The 21,458-nt window shown below is 39.2% G+C and overlaps 2 protein-coding genes across 8 annotated transcripts in view; one reads left to right on the forward strand and one right to left on the reverse strand.

The window, feature by feature from the left end:
- The window catches only part of LOC147311717 (disco-interacting protein 2 homolog A-like), a 90,664-nt gene extending 88,622 nt beyond the window's left edge, over window positions 1–2,042 (forward strand). For all 7 annotated transcript variants that reach the window (XM_086267777.1, XM_086267779.1, XM_086267778.1 and 4 more), the window contains one exon: window positions 65–2,042. In XM_086267777.1, the coding sequence (XP_086123903.1) occupies window positions 65–317 (253 nt within the window). In that variant the 3' untranslated portion in view covers window positions 318–2,042. The remainder of the gene's footprint in view (window positions 1–64) is intronic.
- Window positions 1,303–21,395, reverse strand: LOC147311718 (sacsin-like). Its single transcript, XM_086267776.1, has 8 exons — window positions 21,287–21,395; window positions 20,680–20,725; window positions 19,327–19,414; window positions 16,278–16,389; window positions 15,948–16,094; window positions 14,418–15,849; window positions 14,150–14,238; window positions 1,303–14,038 (listed from the first exon to the last, which is right to left on the reverse strand). The coding sequence occupies exons 2-8, from the start codon at window positions 20,706–20,708 to the stop codon at window positions 3,117–3,119; spliced, it is 12,819 nt and encodes a 4,272-aa protein (XP_086123902.1). The 5' UTR covers window positions 20,709–20,725; window positions 21,287–21,395; the 3' UTR covers window positions 1,303–3,116.
- Between the last annotated feature and the right edge of the window lie 63 nt (window positions 21,396–21,458).

Below are 21,458 nucleotides of genomic sequence, written 5' to 3' on the forward strand. Positions count from 1 at the left end.
TATGAATTCTACATGACTTCTCTGTATTTACTTTCATCCACCATCCTCCTCCTCCTCTCTCCAGTGCGGTGTTCACATGGACCAACCTGCTCGTGGTGGTTGTAGAACTGGAGGGATCTGAGCAGGAGGCCCTCGACCTGGTGGCCCTGGTCACCAATGTGGTCCTGGAGGAGCACTACCTCATCGTAGGGGTGGTGGTGGTGGTAGACCCCGGCGTCATCCCCATCAACTCCAGAGGGGAGAAACAACGCATGCACCTCAGAGATGGATTCCTGGCTGACCAGCTGGATCCCATATATGTGGCTTACAACATGTGAGGAGCTAATTGTGGCAGGGTTGACCCCCACTACCCTATGTGGCTTTATGACACTACAGGAGACAGCAGGACAAGCATCTACAGGGGCTTGTAGCAGTTGCAGGCTCGATCTCTGGATGGCTTCGGTTGTGCAAAAGCGATCTGCCCGCTTTTTTTTTTTCTACTCGTGCAGGAAAAATGTGAAAGAAACATGGATGCAAAACTTGGACACAAACCTCAAGCCTGTTTCTCTCAATTTCTGGTCTCAGCAAATAACTTTTTAAAGGGCATTCTTGTGTTATTGAAGTGAGTTTTGTATGTATGACAAAACCTCATCTAAACCCAGGACACCTGAGAGCGGCAGAGCAGGTGGTTACGGTATGATACAGCGGTGTGCCATTGACATAATTTATTTTGTCAATCTCAAAAATGTTGAATGTTAACTGTGTTTGCCAAACACTTGTGCCATAGAAGAGAACTGATGCCAGTACCCAAACCCTGACTCGAATGACCTCCGACACGTTTCATGTTCAGCCTCCTGCACCATTACTGGTCCAATGCTTTTCACGGGAAAGCAGCTGCACCCTGAAATGAACCCCAGATTTTTATTCTGCAGCTCAGTACAGATCAAGTTATCGCAACAATAAAGAAGCACACAGCAGCGGCGTCCGAGGAGAAGGAGGAGCAGTTCGTGTTATTTTCTTTTTCGCTCATTTGTGCTTTAGTTTGTAGTGCCAGTAGCTTCCACATAATGCTGTGGTAACTCAGTCTCATCGTTTTCTAATTCTGAAATGTGTAACAGAGTTTTATGTGAACAAAAATGCAATATGAGTGATGTGAAAGATGAATGACTGCATACAGTAAGTGCCGATCAGTTGAAGAATAACGTGCTAAACGATAAAAGCCTTAAGTATTTTTTTCAGACGTCTGTTCCAGGCCCAGCTGGAGTTTATCAGCTGTTGGATATGGGGGGGGTAAATATGCAGATGGCGGTTAGAAATAGCAAATTTCGCTCTTATCGTACCCAAAGGTTTGCATCTTTTTGGCTAAGATAAATATACTTGATCCTAACATCAGCCATTACAAACACACACTCATTCATTCCATAAATATTTTAATGTGCGTCCCTGTCAGCTGTGTCGAGTGTGTGTTTTATAGCAAAAGACTGGAAGAAGTGGGTGTGGCTTTTGTTGCAGAATGTCAGACTCATTTTGAGTGACTGAAAGTTGTTGGGTTACATTTGTCATTAAGGCAAGTGTCTAATATGCTCATAACACCCTGACCTCCCATCGTATCACGTCAACTTTCTTGCTTCTTTTTTCTATGTGCACAACCCTTCAGAAACAGGCATCAGCCTGCTGTAAGTATGTACAGATTTTGTGTAAATTATTGATTGAAGGATTAGACAACAGGAAGCAGAACACAAAGACTAAATCTGGTATATATGTGAACTTCTCCCTTACAAACAGAAGGTTATTTGCAAAGGATTTTCATGTGGAAACACTGGAAGGAGACGTGAAAAGCCTTGTAGACATTTTTATGGTATGAAACAACAGCAGGATGAGGTGAAGTACACGCCAAGCACAAACAGAACACAGTTATGCTCTGGTGACGGCGGAGATGTCACAGCCTTTACAGCAAAACGTTGTTAACATATGGAAAGATGCATTTGTCTGATATATGGTTAGTTGTCATTATTTTCATAACATGATTTCATAATGAATAAAAAAAGTTCTTTTAACTTGAAGCCTTTCTCTTCATTGGTTACTGAACGTCTGATCAGTTGTTCATAAAAAGTAAACCAGGTTTTAGGAGTGATGTTAAACAGTGAAGCACTTGTTACTGTTTCTAACAGATCTGTCCAATACATAAAGGAACCTATTAGGCTTTTCCTTATTTTATCATAGTGTTACAGTGTTGGATAAAATAAATATGGCTAAGGTTTTCCACAGTGAGTGGCTTGTCTGTTATTGATCAGATCTTTGGTCTGTGACTCTCTAGATGCATTTTCTTTTATATCACATTGACATTTAAGGGTAAATATTGTTTCTAACCATCCACATGCATGTCCAGAGACATGACCAGACTTGGAAACACTTAAAGAGGGAGAATTTGGTCTGTTTAACTAATCAGACAAAAAAGTCCCAATTACATGGGAGGAGAAATGATTAAAGACATCATTTAAGGTCCTCTTCAGATCTTTCTGCTAGCAAATATTTAAAAAAAAAAGGAAAACAAAACAAAAATTCCCCAATTGCAATGTGGATTTAAGTTTAAAGATTTTAAGTTTTTCAGAAGACAAAACTGGATACAAGTAAAAATCAGTATGCGGTAGTTATACTGTCTCTCAGCAAATAGTCATAACTTTAAAACACCAAAACTGCATATTTGCATTTACATTACAAGCATACAGTGAGTATATTGATCCAAGGCAGGTTTTTAACAAACAGTAAGAAATTCACTGAGTGACTGTTTTGATCTCAGAGAGTAGTCAACAGTGTCAACAAGACTTACAAAGAACATCTGATGTTTTCATTTTCATAACACAGAATATATCGATATCACCAATAAGCAGCTTTAAATGACAAGAATCCAAAATAAAGTAATTTAGTACTTACAATTTTCTTCAGTGTGTTTACATATACATGCACACCATAACATAATAATAAGTACTGAGTATGAGAAGTGAGACAAATAAGTAAAATAAAAGTTTTCTTTTTTCTTTCTGATGTTAAATAATATTTCAGTTTTACACTTTACATTACATTACTTTTAACATGTAGAAAACCAGTTACACTGACCAATACCTTGTTTTAAATCCTTAATTCACATATGCTTCTATTTTATTAAGGAGCTCAGATGCCTTGTTCAGTGCCAGCATTTCATTCTCTGATCTGAATTGTCCGTTTGGTATGTGAGGATATGGATGGCAGTTGGGATATTGAGTCCTTTTAGGATCCACCCCGAGTGTCTGCAGGTTTTTCACAATCTCAGGCAGATCTCTCAGTTGGAGGCTGTAGCGGGAAACTTGTGCAGCAGTGGCTGAAATTGAGCTGCTGTTGGGGCGTTGTCCATTTCTTTTATAGCATGCTGCTATGAGAGACTTTTCTACTGCTTGATGGACCTTAAACAGACACCACTCTGTGCTCCCTCCACCAGTGTCTTTGTGAGCTGCATTGAGATCGCAGCGAGCCTGTCTACACCAGCGGCTGGCCTCTTCTCTGTCTGGCCTTGGGACATTTTCATTGTGGGTCCAGAAGTTGTAGGAATGGAAACCTCTATAGCCTCTAGAGAACCTCTCTCGACTATTTCTGTGATACCTGGCCTCCTGATTCCACTCTTCATAGAAGCCTCTGAAATTTGTGTTTCTGCTTGAAAAGGTCGAGCCTGCAGCTTTGGGTTTGCTGAGCTCATCAATTCGATTCTGTAAATATTTGAATGCCTCATTGCCGAGAGACTGGCAATTTTTGTCAGGGTGCCACCTGAGGTACAGTCTCTTGATGGCTTTGTGCCTCTCCTCCTCAGGAAGCCTCCAGATCTCTGTCAAACATTTATCAATTTCCCTTTTAGCTTCCTCAACAGAGGCTGGTAAAGAATTTGTTGATGATTCAGAAGAATGTGGCACAGCTCCTGTCAGTGGTTCCAGCTCCATGCAAGTGTTTTCTTCTGGTTTTAGCGTCTTCTTCTGTGGTCCTGGCTCCATGCATGTTTTTACCTTCTTTTCTCGTTTAAACTGAAACAGATAAACACAGCTGACTTCAATGGGCTCATCTTCTCCTACTTCTATTTTGTATCTCCATGAATATCGTCCATTGTGACCAGGCAGTTCTTCAACAATAACTGCATAAATGTACTTGTCATCAATTCTGTAGCCAATATACTCCCCCTCTTCAAAGTTCTTGAGGACATTCATGTCCAAACAATCATGCCATTCTTTGGGGATCTCTGTCCCAGGGGCTGCTGGACTAAAAGAGGAACTTTCAGTTTCAGCACTGTCACGGATCTGATTTTTAGCCAAAGTTTTCCGAACATCTTGCAGATCGTCACACATGAGGAGTTGTCCCAGCACTGGAAGGTGAACCGATCCAATTCTGTTTCCTAAAAGAACATTAATCTCCTTTGTCAGTGTCATGATGACTTCATTTATTACCTTGAGAGCCATGTCATCATTGTGCTTTAAGTAAAAGGTACACCCTTGTTGCCCTCGTTCCACAGATACATCAGTTTCTTCATCAGTTTTGGGAAGTGGCTGTTTATCGAGCCAGAGAGCTGTTTCCAAAGTTTTGCAGCAGATAATCTGTATACTGCCAAAAGTCTTCTCACACATTTTAGTGGCATCTTCTTGTATTATTTTGCCTTGAGAATTCTCTCTAATAAGACAAATTAATCCATATTTAAAGGCTCCTGAGGAGAGATGTTTATCAAACCATCCACTAAATTCACAGCCAGTCTCAAGTTCACAACGCTGCATCTTTGATTCCACAACTCTTTCCTCTGTGAACTCAGACAGCATCTTTGGCTGAAATTTCTGAGGCAGCAGTTGCAACAGCTGATGATGCTTGTATTTGTCGTTGCCCAAATAACATTCACTGAGTTTCTCAAGCAGCAGGAACTTGTTCTCCAGCGCTTCTTCCAACCTTTTGGTCTCAAACACTGTGTCGTTGTAGCAGAGTGTGGATGATGGGTATAATTTACCATCTACTGCAGGAAGATACAGAGTCTCAACATTTTCAAGAAGCGTCTGGTTTCCCTGAGCATTGATTAACTTAAACAACTGCTCAACAGCTCGTTTCACAGTTATTAGCTGGTTTGAATGTAGTTTCTGTTTATCACAGGAATCAGCGTAAACTGCTGCCAAAACATTACAATATTGCTCTGCAGTAGCTTCGTTCGTCACACCAATTTTCTGAAAGAACGGTGCATACATTGCATCTTTTGGAGTAATCTTGTACAGATATGGTCTGAAGTCCAGATCATAGGAGAGCGACAGACACACGTCATCAGGCCTCATAAGTTTTGTGTCTTTTTTAACCAACACAACAGGAAGACCAGCCAGCTGGTTTCCTTCAAATCTTTTTGCTTGCAGGTAAGCGTAGGAACTTCTGAACACTTTAGCTCGTGTTTTGATCAGCTGGTCAGTTTCACATGGTGACTGACAGATGTTTCTTATGTTACTGGTTACACAGTTTGGAGGTGGTTCTTCATGAGCTCCTGCATTTTTCATCATCTGCATAAGTTCCTGTGCTGTATAAACTGGCAAGTCAATAATTGGCATTGAGGTCCAAATCAAATCCTGATGTCCTGGATTTTTTTCAATCAACGAGCCTCTAATTTTAACAGTAGTTCCTTCAGCAGCAAATGGTTGGTGGTAGTTGGACAGTTCTTTTCTAATATTAACTGGAAAAATGAATTTGATGTCAGCAATGCTTTCCAGCAAACTTTTGTTGTTGTCTTTGACATCACATGCTTTATTCAAGGCTTCCCTGAAAAGTAATGATGATTTCAGTTTCAGGTCTTCAATTTTTCCTTTTCCTTTTGCTTCTGATTCCAGCTGGTACGCGAAATTTATTATTTCATCGTTTGACACAACATGCTTCATTCCAAGTTCTCTGACCAGCTCTTTTGCTTTTTCTGTTGTGTAGTCATCTCCTTCACACAGTTCAGACCAAAATGTCTCAGGAACAAATTTCTCTTGAGGCAGCATTGTTTTGTACAGCTCCACACTCTCATCAAAGTAGTATGATGCAGGCTCTAGTCTACCTTGGGAACTACGAATCAGTTTCACTGTCTTCAGTGAGGAGATGATAGTTTTCTTGTCCTCTGAAGAGTAATGTAGTGACAGCAACAGCTTGAGGCTGTGAAGAATCTGTGTCTCTGTGAGTTGGTGTACAGCAGGGAGTATAAACTTCATGAAATACTGCAAATCATCCAGGACCTGAATGTTGACTGTTTCTGACAGTGTGCGGTTCTCAGAGTTGAACTTGAGAAAAATGCTGCCGGTGTTGGGCAGGTTGAACAAATCTGGAAATTTCACTGAATAAAAGCTGTTGAGAACATAAACCTGTTTAGTTCCATCAACCCTCACTCGTTCACCTTGTGTTGTTTCAAATATTGGTAAGGATTTAAGTTTCCTCACATACTCTTGATTGTCTTTGGACTTGGATAATCCTGATTGCAGGAACATCTGAAACTCTTTCATATTATCATTTGAAAGGTGGGAAAACTCTGAGCGATTAATTTTGTACACTTGATCCAACACTGAGCTTTGATCATCTACATCAAGAAGTTCATCTTGTAGACATGAATATATCCATCGGTCCATCTCAGAGAAGAAAACATGATCAAACCTCATAAAACCAAGTTTGAAGAGGATGCCTGATATGTCTTTGTGTTTCTGTGAGGCAAACACAACACTTGACATGTGTTTCATTGTTTGCAGGAAGAGCTTGTTGTTCAACCTTGGACACACAACAGGTAAAATGTAGCAGTCGCTGAAGAGTTTCATCACATCACTTAGTGTCAGACTTGACTTGTCATCGCTAGATGTTGGTAGTCTAATTTCACTTGTTATGAACTTCCAAAGTGATTTCAGCCACTCCAACATTTTCTCATTGGGGACATGAAAACCACTGTGTGGATCAATGTCACAGTCATAAAGAAGATGCTGAATTAATGGTTTCAGATATTTCTCTGAGTGGTGCAAAGTCATATTTCTGACAAGTTTTAATCTTTGAAGAAGGTCAGTGTGCCAAATGTTGATTTGATAATCTGCAAATTGAGCCTGGCAGTCAAAGAAGAGATCTTCATACCTTGATATCCACGTGGGTGTTTGGGAGTTGAAGAGTCTTAAAACTTTATCTCTTGTGAGAAGAAGTGGAAGGCCATTGAGTAAATTCTGTGTGACCTTTTGTGAGGAGAAATCTTTTAAACAAAAACTCAGGAGCTCTGAACATCTTTTCTCATCTTTGATCAAAGTGGCACTTATGGGTAAAGGCAAATCCTCATCTGTTTGGGTTGGATCATTTAGAGGTTTTGCTCGTAGGAAAGTCTGCACAGTGGAGGGACTGACCTCTTTCACTTCAACCCCAGCAGATCTGAAACTTGTCCAAATCCTCTGCATGTTTGTGGAATAAGGAACCAGCTTCATTCCAAGATCTTCCAAAATGTTATTCAGCTTGAAATTTCCCAAGGTTGTCAAGTAAGGTGCCTCAGTTGAGTCTGTTTCGCTGACATTACACCAGTCAAATGAGTATTCTTTAATTTTTTTATCTGCAATTTTCCGTGTTGACCTCTTCATCACAGGGATTACATCAAGGCCTTTTTCTTTCAGTGATCTGTATACTTCATGTATCATTTCATGCCAGTCTGGGCAAACATCCTTGGACACAGTTGGCCAAAACCACAAGTATTCTGTACTGAAACATGTAAGGGAAACTTTCTTGACTGTGATCATTCGCCTGATGTAATGCAGGAGGTCTGCATAAAGCGGAGCAATGGCGTTCTGTTTCAAAATCTCATTCCAGTTGGATTTCTTACTCTTCCCATCTTCTTTCCAAAGGCTTCTCCTGGCAGAATCAACCTCAAAGTTTCCATTGACATGTACTGGCAGTCCAGTTTTCCCTGGCAAAGGAAGTGAACAAAAGGCTTCTCCTTTAAAATCCATGATGCTGGATCCCTTTGTGTTCACACGTGCAGCTAATGATGCTTGGGGAAGTTTTTCTGATAGTTTTAAATCGTAGCTGTCTTTGAAGGAGCCAAATTGTTCTGCAACAATCCACTTACTTTGTCTTTTATCTGAGGTGGAAATCACAGTTTCATAGAAAGTCTTGTGCGGTGTTGCTGTTTTGTCTGATTGCAGTGCATTTTGTAGATGTTTTACAAAAGCATCTTTCTCGTCCCGACTTCTTTGTGGCAGAGTTTTTTCAACCTCAAAGATGGTTTTAAGTTCTTGTGAATCTTCACTGATTTCATGGACTTTGATTTTGCAGATGTTTTTCAGAAAGAGAATTAGTCCTTCAGGATCTTCAGACAGGGCAGAGCACAGTTCTTTCATGTCGCGGTCAGTGACTCCTTGCTGTGATATTTTGGAGGTATTTGCATTTGTACCCATTCTCAGAGGTAATCTGAACATGGTGCCCTCTTTAAGAGAAAATTTGTCTGGAAGAAATGATTTGTAGACATCTACGTACATTTCTTTGAAAGTGTCAGCTAGTTTATAGCCAATGCCATATCGCTGGTTATTTGAATGATTTTTAATGTATTTTTGATTGGGGTCAGAAATGCAAAGTACTTCATCTCCTGTAAGGATCGAAGGGCAGTCAGTCAGATGGTAAACAGAGTTGAATCCAACTCCGTACTTGCCTATCTTCCCTGGGGTGCTGTGCTTTCCTCCCTCTCCCAGCTGTTGAATTCCCTTAATGTCAGCATCAGAAAACACTTTGTTGTTGAACACACAAAGTGCTGGACCCTGGAGATTTTTCCATTTCTTCCCAAATGTTTTTACTTTTCCATGTTGTCTTTTGTCCCAGATGAAGTGAATTTCTGTTGCTTCTGCATCATCAGCATTTTGGATGAGCTCTTTAAGGATATCCTTCTTTGATGGATAGGCTGAAATTATGTTTTTAATACGAACAGTCAGCTGTTCCTGCTGTTCAAAGTCAAAAGCAAATGGTGACATGTCATCAACTATGTGGTTTTCCAGAGTATGATGCCTTGTTGTTTTGATTCCAAGGTGGCGAGCCATAGCTCGTGGGATATTCTCGTGACATAATGTGACACCTGAAGTGAGTGGCATCCATGGGCTGTCATTGTAAAACAGCTCATTTGCAGGTTGCAAAACTCCATGCTCATTGGGTATCAGACAGTCATCCGTGATTTTCAATTTGGCCTCAAAAATCCCTTTGTTTAAAATTGTGAAGACAACTGAGAGATCACTCTTTGTTAGGGGCTTGTTTCCATGTTGAGCTTTTAATTCCTGCAACACAGTTAGAAACTGAGTGATTGTGAATTGTTTTTCAACACCTATACATTTCCAGAGGTTCCTGAAGCTTGTGAAGGCAGCTGGAAGTACGTGGAGATAGGGCTTTGCTTCAAATTGCCCGTTCTCAGCTACACGATCAACATTCACAAATGTATCACCAATGAGGATGAATGGAAATGAATTTGCTTGTTGTGAAATGTAAGAGGCATTTCCAGAGTCACAGATCCACTGATCCAGACACGTATAGCACTCAAATGCTATTTTGTAAAGCATGGATCTGTCAATGGAGTGTGCTTGTTTGCTTCCTTCATGCAGCTGCTGGAGCACCACCTCTGGCTTCGGAGTGCTGTTCACGCCCAAGATCTTTAGGACTGGATCACTGTGGTGTATTTTCAAATTACTATTATTCAGCACTGGTTGTGTCATGTTAACAAGAAGGGAGCATTTGTCACTAAAAACATCAGTGGGCTTTTTAAGTGTTACATTTCCTTCCATTTTTGCATCACCAGGTGAATATGCTGGAAGAAATGCAGTTGTCCTCAGTGTTTTCCAGTGGTGAGAGCCTTCATCATAAATGTGATTCTTCATCAGTTCAAAAAGGCACTTCAAGTGGACAAATGCTTTCTTTTTGTCAATGCTCCAGGTTTTATTAATTGTGCCTGCTTTCTCTGTGATGTCTTCCAATGGGAGATGGTCATTTGCCATACCAAGTTCCAACAAACGCTGAATCCTTTTTGGAGATCTGAAGTCATTTTCGGATCCATCAAGCAAGCGTCCCTCTTTTGGTTCAAAAAGACAGGCCACTTTCCCTGTAGGATTCACAAGTTTCCTGACATGTTGGAGCTGTCCACCCTTTGTGGGTATGCATGGATAGCAGAGCAGCAGATTGTCAATTTCTTTGATATGAAGGTCAATAGCATGCAGCACAAGGGTATCTCTACTCTTCGAGTCCATTGTAGTTAGGTTACTGAACACTGCTTCTCTGTAGAACTTCTCCCAGTTCCAGGTCCTGTTTTGTAAAACCTTTTCTAGGCCAGCCTGTTTGAAGCTATTTCTCAGCCAAAGTGGAAGAGGAACAACATGATTGGGTCCTTTTGCATATTTCTGACAAACTTGCACTGCAAGGTCACCAATCTTTTCATCATTTTCAATGCTCTCATGAAGAAATATGGCATTGTTCATTGAGAACCATTGTTCTCCATCACTAAAGAGCTCTGGACCAACAGAGTCGTCAATAATGGTTGAGTAAAGTGCATCCACTAAAGGCTTGAAAGTTTCAGTCACTTTCTCTCTCTCAGGCCAAAAGGTGTGATAACAGTAACTCACCAGCTGCTTATTTTCTGACATTTTCTTTAGTGCCTTGAGTACAGTAACATATGCTGTCACTACTGGATCCTGAAGGAGAGCTTTGTTCCAGTCATTTTTCACTCCAGTTTCCCACAGACCTTTTCGGTTGCTTGTCACAGCAAATGTGCCATTTACATTGACAGGAAGACCCGTGTGAATGGGAAGAGGAAGGAAGCAAAAGGCCTGTCCAACAAGTTCTGTTTGTAATGTGGTGAATTTTCCAGTTTCTGGATCGTTTTGCAAAGGCACAGCAATCCCTCCAATGGGCAAAGAGAAACTGGCCTGCTTGTTTTTGTGAATGGCCATTTTAAAGGACTCATCTGTCCCAAAGCAGTTGTACAGGAGCCAGAGCTGAACTTCATTTTCATTAGACTGCTGACTGGATATTTGGATAATTCTGACTGTGCAAGATTCAATTAGTCCTTTGCATTTACCATCAAGTTTCATCAGTGATTTCTCAGCATGACGTTGCTTGGACACACTGGTGTCATCAGGAATCTCCATTGCACTCACAGTGGTTTTGGACACAGAGAAGATGGTCTCTATTTCGTTTTCTGTTGGTGGAGTTGATCCATTGTGTGGGATATTTTGGAGGGATAATGTAATGATGTTCTTTAAAAAGAGCAGATGGGTTTGTGAATTCTTAGAAAAGAGATGTTGAAAATCAAGGATATGGGGTTTTTGATACACATTTGTGCTTATTTCTGATTTGACAACTTCTTCTTCACTTCGGAAAGGTAGTTTGATCAGAGTGCCTGGATAGGGTTCAGGAGGACTTTTTCGAGTGAAATTACAGTCAAAAATGTTTTCATATGATCCAAACTGACCAGGAAAACAATGAAAGAGTCGCTGTTGAGAGAGATCCAGCTTGATTCCAGGATTTGATTTATGTTTGATATGCTTTGTGAGATGAGTAACATTTGGATCAAGTATGAGGAGAGTGTTGCCACTAAGGATGGAGGGGACATCTGTCACATGATACACAGTGTTGAATCCAAGTCCAAACTTTCCAATTTTTTCCACTTTGTTTTCCTTTGAGGCTGAGCCAACTCTGACAATATTTTTCCAATCCTCGGCTGTGAACTGCTCATTATTAAAAGCCCAAAGACAAGGTCCCTGACAAAGAGCCATGTCAGGGTCAATCAGGCTTTCGGGGGCATCTCTGTGTACTCTGAAATCCACCAAGAACTTGCAAACATCTGCCCCAGCGTCCTCTGCATTCTGGATGAGCTCTTTGAAGATGTCACTGTCTTCATCGTACTCTTTAAGAATGTTTTTTATTCTCATTGTTATTGGTTCAGATTGTCCACACTGCTCTATTCCTATCTCCTCTGGATCAAGGATGTGGGTACTGAGAAAACGAATTTCCAGCCATTCAGCCGCTGCTTTTGGGATTTCCTCATGTATGACATAAATTTCCTCTTCTCTGCAGTTTAGTTCTTTCAGTCCATTTTTGCTTACATCACAGAAAAGAGCTGTTGATCGTGGTTTAAGGGTAAATTTTCCTCCATCAGCAATGACTGGCACTGGGATGTCATCCTGAACTGTTTTCTTCTCTTTCCAGAGCCAGTTGAGAATTTCTATTGACACTTTGACCTCTGAGGAACTTGCAAATGGCGGCTGTCTTGCTTCAATTGTTTGCTGGATGGAGTACAGAATGCCCAAAATGTCTTCATTGGAAAGTACTTTTCTCAGGCCAAACCTCTGGAACAATGTTCTGTATGGCAAAAATTCACTTGGCACCTTCCCAATGTAAGAACTCAGATCTAGATTATTTGGGTATTCAAGAACCAGATCCTGGGGTGCAACAAACTCGTTCTGGGCCCATAGCCAACATGTCTCATTGCCCATCATTGTAACAAATACAGAGACATTGTCTTGCATGTGTTTGTAAATGCTGTGCAGCTGTCTTTTGAAGTCTACATCTGTGTCAGGATTAGCCATTTCCAGTGCTTTTGATTTCAAGACTGAAAGATTTTCAATCACTTTTTCAGGTGGTGGTAGGTCTTTGAGACCAAGTCTGTTGCTAACTCTGTCACTGAGCTTACCTGTTAGTGGCATTACATGTCCAACAATGTCCTTATAAACAGAATGTCTTATTTCATTTGGGCAAAACAAACAATATTTCTGAGATTTATCACTGAATTGTTTCTCACTTCCAGGTTGTTCACATGGGATCCATTTTAGCATTTTGAGGCAATGAAGCTGTCTGTGAGAAAACTTTGTCAGTAGATCATTACTTTCCAACATTTCCAACAGAACCTGAGCTCTTCTCAGAGCCTCAGTTTGTGAGTTCACACACAGTTTGTCAGTCAGCGTGGCAGCATGTAGCAAATGTTCAGGTGAGACATCCATCTCTTTATTCAGTAATCCGATTTCTGTTAAGCTTTCCAGCATCTGCAGTGAATGAGTGTATGAAGGCGGTGGAAAGAAGTCTGACTCAAAGATGACTTTAAAAGTCTGAATTCTTGGATCAAAAAAGTCAGATGCCTTTTTCAGCTGTCCATTCACCTCAATGAAGCTCAAGTCCTTACAGCTGCATTTCAGGGATTCGTTTTGTGAGAAAAGCACCTTACCATGCTGTAAAACCCAAGTCATTGTTTTGTTAGTGTTGTCACTGCTGTAAGCGCCTTTCCTTATGCTGTCAACAAGAACACTGGCTGCTTCGGCGGTGTCCAAGAGATGAACTTTGAGCAGCTGTAACAGTCTGCGGTCAGTCTCAGTAGAACACTGGATTATGGAATCAGGCATAGGGAGCTCTGTTGGTACTGTTAGGCCTGAGATCAGAAGCACAGCTTGTTTCGATTGAGCTGCAACACTGAATCCTTTCATGGTTTGAAACAAAGGCAACCTCAAGAGAAAATCTTTCTCTGTATTTGAGAGAGAATCCAGATAAGAGAGATAATCTTTCAGTTCTTCTCGTGCTGTGTAAGAGGCAGATTTGAGTTCTGTGACAAGATGCTGGAAATCTAAATTCATCAGGACCTTCAAAACACTCCTTGGAGATGGGCACAGCACATACGAGTCAAGGTCTACATGCTTGAGCCACTCATTTCCTCTCACCACTGTGCCACCAACTTTGTTCACCAGCTGAGCTATTCGGTCTGGCAAACTCAGCTGTTTACTTTTCTGAAAGATCAGGGTTGTGTTCTGCTGTAGTTTTGCTACTGATACAGTCTGACTGCCAGACAGAGGACTAACTGGTATTAGAGGTATGTCAGTGAAAGGACTTAACTCATTAAAATGACTGTTGAGAAACCTCCAGAATTCTTGGAACCAGTCTAAAGGTGGATGCTGACTGTTGTTGTTGTCCCATGCAACAAGGTTCTTCCCTGTCTGCTTCCAGTCTGGTGGCAAATATCGTCTTGCATATTCAGCCAAATGGGATGCATCAATGTTGGTGACCTTGAAGAAATCTGAAGAGCAGATTAAAAAGATTTTTTTTTAAAGTTAAGAATAAATGTGTGTGCTAAAATGTGTAGCTGTGTACAAATGACTCTGTATTGTTTAAAATTACTTTCACTTACTTCTTCTGGCCAGTTCTTTCAGATGTGCACTGCAGGCTGGAGTCAGATCATGTGGGATGAAGAAGGGTTTACAGAATGGCAGCAAGACTCTATAAAAAAGTGCAATGGATTCTGTCAAACTGTTAGGAGTTCATTCAGTATAGAAATATTCCTGAACCTTCCAAATATTCAGTTACAATCATTATGTGAATAACACATAAAAATGGCAACTTTAGTCATGATAAATATAACATTATTTTAAATATTGATAGATGTATGGAAACCCTACCTTGGACATTCATGGCTGTCAATCAAAGCAGTGTCTTCCTCTTCGTATGTGAAATATCTGAAAGAGCCATCACTGAGTGGAAGGAGCTGAAGACCCTCAAGTTCTTTGTATTGTTCATCACCTAAAATGTACTCCAAAAGACTGAGTTTGTCATCTTTGGTGATGTTATCCACACCGGTCCTGTGGAGAATGGCCCTGAGGAATGCTGGAGTCACATGTTTTAGGGTAGCAGGGTTTGGGTAGGCCTCATGTATAGCCTTTGCAACACTAGCTGGTAAAGTGACAAGATTTTCTCCACATGACACTAAAGCCCTTTTAATGGCAGACAATATGTTGGTGCTTGTTGGGCCATTGCAGGGGAAAACAGCTTCTGATGGAGAGATAAACTGTCTTTCATCTTTAGCAAGAGAGAGGATGGCCACGTTCTGTCTGAATAAGTGATGAAAAACATCCAGAGTGAGAGCATGCCATTTTTCTTTGTGTTGTATCTGAGTGAGATCTGGCCACAGATTGTACACAGAGGAAACAGGGAGGATAGATTTTTGGGCAAGTTTAATGGCATCTTGAATGATCTTGATGTATGCTTGTGGAAACACCTTCTTCATCAGCATTTCATTCCACAAAGCATGTTCATCATGTCTCTGGTCTTCCTCTTGCCATTTGATGTGTCTTCTATTGTCTGTGAGGCCAAAGCATGCATTGACATAAACTGGGAGTCCTGTCTTATTGGATTCATTGTTTGGAAGGGGGAGAAAGCAGCTCAGTCTGCTCTGGCTACAGTCTCTCTTCTCACCACAGGGGAATGCCAGGTCAACTTGAGGTAAAAAGCTCAACTTCTTTGTAAGCAAATCAAGATCTTCTGCAACGCCCTCTTTCATGGTACATGTTGTCAGAAGCCACTTTGTCTCTTTTTGGTCTTTTGAACTCACAGTTATAACTTTGAACCTTGTTAGACCCTCAGTGATTGACTCCTCTTCTGACACCAAAACATCATCTGTGGGGACTGAAGATTTCACTTCAAGTCTGGTGTTAACAGCTCCATCTTCACTAATATGTAACAAGGACACGGAGGTGACATTTTTCAAGAAGAGGAGGCTCAAATCTGCATCTGCAATGAAGCTATCAAAAAGCTCAACCACTTTATCTGAGTCATACAGATTATCAGAAATTTCTGATGCTTCATTGCGTAAAGGAAATCTAAAAATTGTCCCATTGAAGTGCTGATCCTCCATGACAACTTTTGACCATCCATGTTCACACACATGTGAGACTATATCTCTAAATGGTTGAAACTGATCACTCATATTCAGCAGAACTTCTTGGTCTTCAGCATCATCCAAAGACCACCAAAACCCTCCATTTCTCTCTCCAAATATTTTTTCTTGGGGATCCATCATGCCAAGGTGGCCTGAACTGAATATACTTGGCACATCTGTGGACAAAGTAAAGATATGCTACTGTCAATTGTTTATTTAAAAAAACAAAACAAACATTACTCTTATCAAGTGTGATAACTATACATAGTTTCACCTGTTATGTGGTAAACAGAGTTGAAGCCGATTCCAAACCTCCCGACTTTGTTCGGGTCGTCACGCTTGACACTCCTTCCAGCCATCTGAATTCCTCCCCAGTCGTCCTCAGAGAATGCGGCATTGTTGTAGGCATAGAGAGCAGGACCTTCGTAAAAATAAAACATTCTCATGGCTTTGTGATAATACATAAAAAAAGAAAAAGAAAGACTGAAAAAAAGACTGACTGATTTTTCTTCTTTTTAACCTTTTGTCATGTAAAAGTAAAAGAAACATTAGAAACATATGTTTTAGAGAAAAGCTTTTTTATTTATTGTTAATCAATAAATACCTTGAAATTTTCCCAGTTCTTCAGTCCAAAGGCTTTCAGTCCCATAGCTTCGCTCATCATGGATGAAAACCACTTTTGTGGCTTGAGCATCATCTGCATTTTGAATCAGTTCCTGATTGACCAACAAAACCAACCATTAACAGAAGACAGCCAATGGAAGCTAGTAGGGCTGCAAAAATTCATCAAGTAATTTAATTCTAAAAAACATTCGACACAAATTCTTCTATGCTGTGTTTAACGCAAGGCTCTGTAGCGCGCTCATTTTCCAAAACAACGTAAATGCTAGCTTTTCAAAAACACTGATAACACAATAGCAGCAGTGATGTTGATGTTGGCACAGTTTAATGTGGAGCCAGAGTCTGTTTACACAGAGCAAAGAGTCAGAGCCATTACCAAGAACGGTGAGGTCAGGATGAGCGTCCAAAACAGCAGGGCTGTTCCTGTAATTACCATTAAAACCTTTACTGGAAAAAAGCTGTTTAAAGAGTTTAGTCTGATACCTTCAGCAAACAGGGGTGAGGCTAAAGGGGGAGATGGGGTGTACCTGACCTGAGGGTTTTTAAACTTACCTTTTAATAATGTCAGAAAATCTTCCAACAAGACAGAGAAAAGGTACATTTTTATTCCTTAGTTTACTTTGTGATTGAGATTTGAGATTTTTATATATCTTTTGCATTTAAGAAACTGTTTTCTTTAAAAGCTAAAATTTCAATATAGATTTTATTTTATTTATTTATTTTTTACAGATCTTGTATGCAGTTAAACTTTAAAACATTGCAGTATGTAAAATTGAAACCAATGCACTGCTGGTTCTTTCTCTTTTGATTATTTATTATTGCTCATTAATAAGACAAAAGTATTTCTTATCAATTACTCGAATAATCAATTGAATAATCGATAGATTACTTGATCCCTAAAATAATTGATAGCCGCACCCCTACAAGCAATTTTTCCTTACTTTAGCAGGAGAGGTGATGTGAACAATGGTTTTGTTCCAAGAAGCGTCCCATCTCTCCTGTGAACCAGCATACTAAACCCTGAACGTGACTCGTTTAAATGGGATCTAGCCCTGCTTTAATTAGCCATTTAGGTTTCCTACTGTAACATCATATATTTTGAATTATTTAAAAAACAAGAATTGGATGCACAAGGTTGAATTTATTTTAGATTTTCTCTAATCCACAGAAGGCCAAAATATAACATATAATATATATATTATATACATACAGTAACTTAAATCTTTTAAGTGCTACTGAAGGTTCTACAGTGTCTTTTACAATGCCAAGGCCTATTAAATTCTTATCATCATTATTAAATCATGACTGGCTATAACTGAAAGTTTACAGGATTTACATTTACTTCTTACAGACCTTGGTCTGTGAGAAGACCCAAAGACCCATTTTTGCCTCGCCCTGGACTTAGAGGGTGCTAACCAAGAAAAAAAGCACCTGCTCCAAAATTGGCACCTTCTGCTCAACTAAAATTTGCAGCTTCCCACAAGGACAAGCCAAATACATTCAGGAGAAAAGTTTTATAGTCAGACGAAAACAAAGATTCTGGTATTTGGCCACAATGAAAAGCAGTGAAGCTGAGTCTTTCAAACCTAAGAACAGTGTGCCAGTTTGTCAAGCATGATGTCAATAGCATCATGCTTTGGGGCTGTTTTGCTGTGGTACTGGTACATTACACGAAGGGGATGGAATATTGAAAATTGACTTCTTCAACTTTACATCCAATCAACAGTCAGACAGTTAAAATTTAAACACCATTGAGTGTTCTAACATGACAATGATCCTAAACGCACATCAAAACCGGTTTTGAGATGGATAAAGAAGGCTAACTTAATATATATCTTTGACCCTTGGTGGATTAGGGGAAATCCAAAATAAATCCAAACTTGGGCATACAATTCTTAGTTTTCAAAGAAAAATTTATCCTGACCATCATGCCCCTGTGTATGTAAACTTCTGAACACAACTGTATACTATTAGTGTTGAATTGTACTGTATTATATTTTCACATTTTCTTCCAACATTAAAGCACACAAAAAAGGCAACTGAGTATGTAGAAGAACCCTAATGCACATGGTGCTTATGTGGTGCAAGTGGTGCAAAACCTCAGAAAAAACAGAATTATAGTAATGCTTGCAGTCAGTTTGCAGTTTACATCCATGTTTCCAATAATCCACTAATTTGATCCCTATCCAAGTCAAGCATCTAGGATAGAGAATGTTGTTTGCGGTACAGATCTTGAAGCTCAAAAAACATGTTACATGTGCTCACGTTTGACCTGTAAAGCTGATTCCACACACAAGTTTATAGCTATGATAGCCAAAAGAGTTTTAAATATATTTGTTACTAAAAAGAAACTGTATCCAAGCAGCAAAAAGGTTCAAATAGTCGGACAATACTCACAAGGTACACATCCAGGATTAGTGTTGCAGTATTGAACAATAGCCAGAAAAGTGTTTTTTTTTTTAATATTATGTTACTGTAAACCAGAAATTTGACCCTTTGGATATAAAATATCATCATTTCCTAAAACGTATCCATTTGTGTGAAATTTGGTCAAAATTAGTTTATGAGTTCTTCACACTATGAAAGTTGGACAGAACCACAGTGACATTAGTCATTGACGTCTGTTATGAGGCCACAATCTTAGTGTTTTTTTTGCTGTCATTATCTTGTTATTTTTTGGAAACCGGGTGCACAATGGTGTATCTTACTGTGAAAATAGTGTTTTTTAATAACAAGGAGTTAGCCCGTTAGCACAGACTAGATAACCCTCCTTTGTGACAGTTTAAATGATCACATAATGATTTATTTAAAAGTTATTTACAAAATGGACTTCATGTTTTTTTATCAGCAAGGTACAAAATGTCAAAATGAGTAACTGAGACAATTCAATCATTAGGAAAGCATTTACTGATCAGAGCCAAGGGACAGTTTTGAAACCGGATTTCTAAAGGACTGAAAATCCTTTTGCAACCCCATGAAGTACTTTAAGAAGTAACTGATGAAATGGACTTTTGGCAAAACATTACACCAACCTTCAAAATTTGTCCGCCATCTGGATATCGACGTAGAATATCTTTCAAGTAGTCAATGAAGGGCGGTGCTGTGGCCCCGAAAGAAGTCCTATAAAAAAGCAACAGTATCAGCAGAGAAATTAAAAAGCACCGAGTTTGAATTTAATTTAAAACAAAGTGAGTCCTCCTGATACACTGATTATAGGAAAGAGCTAATATTAAACAAGCTTGTGTATTTTACTTGTATTCTTAGCCATAAAGTTCTCAACTTTAAATCAGATAACAGCTTGTGATGAAATCAGAAGATACTTTATGGGACAATAAATTGAAAAGGGGCAGGTACTTGATGTAATTTGGATGATAAAACGTTGAATACGAACTTTGCATTTAGTATGTAATTGTAGGGAACTGGTTACAAATGGAGATGAATGAAGATGTGCACTCAAAGATTATTAAAAACATTTCATATAGTGATTCAAATAATTACACACTGAGCAGTAATTCAATTCAATAAATAATTTGACCTACAAGTAAAATGAGAAAATAACATTGGCGCCAAAAATCATATTAATATGTATCAGCACTTCCTACAGTACTATAGAGCCACACATTTTTTGCGTACAGTACTTCCTACAGAAATACTGTTCTGTAGGAAGTGCATAGCAGTATTTCCTATTGTTTTATATACAGTAGGAAGAACTGTATAGGCAAGGCAAGGCAAATTTATTTGTATAGCACAATTCAACAACAAGGTGATTCAAAGTGCTTTACAGAGACATTAGAAACAAAAACAAATAAAAAGCATGATTTAAAATTGATTAAAACAAGCAAACAAACAAACTAACTAAACACACACATTTCACACCTGTTCGCGCGATCTGAACCCTTATCGTAAGGGGAGCTACCAGTCCTTCTGTGGACGAGCTACTTTCTATTTTAAATTCCCTGAATTTAAAATACTCTCTAGACCCAGTCTAGACCCAGCTGGGGAGCTACCCAGAGCTCTAAACCCACTTAACAAACAAACAAACAAACAAACAAACAAACAAACAAAACAGTATATAAAATCAAAACAGATAAAATCAGAACAGTAGATAAAATCAGTAGTTAATGTAAGTTTTGAAATTTAAGCTTAACGAACAAACAAAACAGTATATAAAATCAAAACAGATAAAATCAGAAATAGATAAGATCAGTAGTTAGTGTAAGTTTTGAAATTTAAGCTTAAAAGTGTGGATTTGGTGCTTTATTCAAATGCAGCTGAGAATAGGTGAGTCTTCAACCTGGATTTAAATAAACTATTTGTATACATTTACTATTTGTATACATTTTTTAATGTATACATAACATTAAAGTAAAATCAAAGTAACTCACCGAGCTTTCTTTTTTGCTTTCAGACTCATTGTTCCAGGGTTGGTTCCTGTAAGAAATTCAGGGTATTGTGAGCAGAACAAAGTCATATAACATATCCTCTTGAGAACCAGCCTATTCGTTTATGTCCTCTGTAATAGACATTTGTTTTTTGGTCTATATCTTTTGACTTATTTGAGATATCCCACTAAGTCCTGATGTACTAAATAGAGGACATTCTGGGCTTTTTATTGATATCTCATGTGTTTGGGTGGCCTCTAAGAGGAAGGAAATATACACGATCGCTGAATAGCAGCCAACTTCCTGTTAATCAGCTAGAATTTAAAAAATCAAATATCAGCTACCTACACGCTGCACTGTTTTTAGATACAATGCAATACTATGCAAACTAAACTATGAATACTCTAAGTTGTTTTATTATGTATGTTGCATTCTTGTACAGCACTTTGGTCAACGCTTCTGTTGTAATTAAATGTGCTATATAAATAATTAAACTATTAAACTATTAAAGAGCCACACTTTGTACATATCTGTACATCCTTTAAGGAGTACATTATACTAAGTAGGTAACTGCAATACCAATGATATTAAAAGATTAAAATCATAGTACCTCGCTTATGAAAGTGAGTGGTCCCATCTGGTCCAGTTAAAGTAATGATCCTACATCAGTCTGATTTATATAAAGGCTGCTGATGGCCAATCACAGCGTGGCACGTGGACTTCTGCTCAGGTTTTGTCTCATTTTCGCCCTTATTCTGTTAGAAACGAAACCGAAATAAACA

Source organism: Aulonocara sp. 'chitande type north' Nkhata Bay, linkage group LG16 (genome assembly GCF_057382095.1).
Source record: "Aulonocara sp. 'chitande type north' Nkhata Bay isolate Kocher_YH1m ecotype deep benthic linkage group LG16, A_spYH_male_GT1.1, whole genome shotgun sequence".
NCBI lineage: Eukaryota > Metazoa > Chordata > Actinopteri > Cichliformes > Cichlidae > Aulonocara > Aulonocara sp. 'chitande type north' Nkhata Bay.

Excerpts from the sequence above, each read along its gene's own strand:
- LOC147311718 (XM_086267776.1), bottom strand. The coding sequence starts at position 20,708 with ATGAGTCTGAAAGCAAAAAAGAAAGCTCG. Across the intron at positions 14,239-14,417 it reads GACAGCCATGAATGTCCAAG|AGTCTTGCTGCCATTCTGTA; the intron begins GTAGGGTTTCCA and ends ACTTTTTTATAG. Across the intron at positions 14,039-14,149 it reads GAAAGAACTGGCCAGAAGAA|ATTTCTTCAAGGTCACCAAC; the intron begins GTAAGTGAAAGT and ends TCTGCTCTTCAG.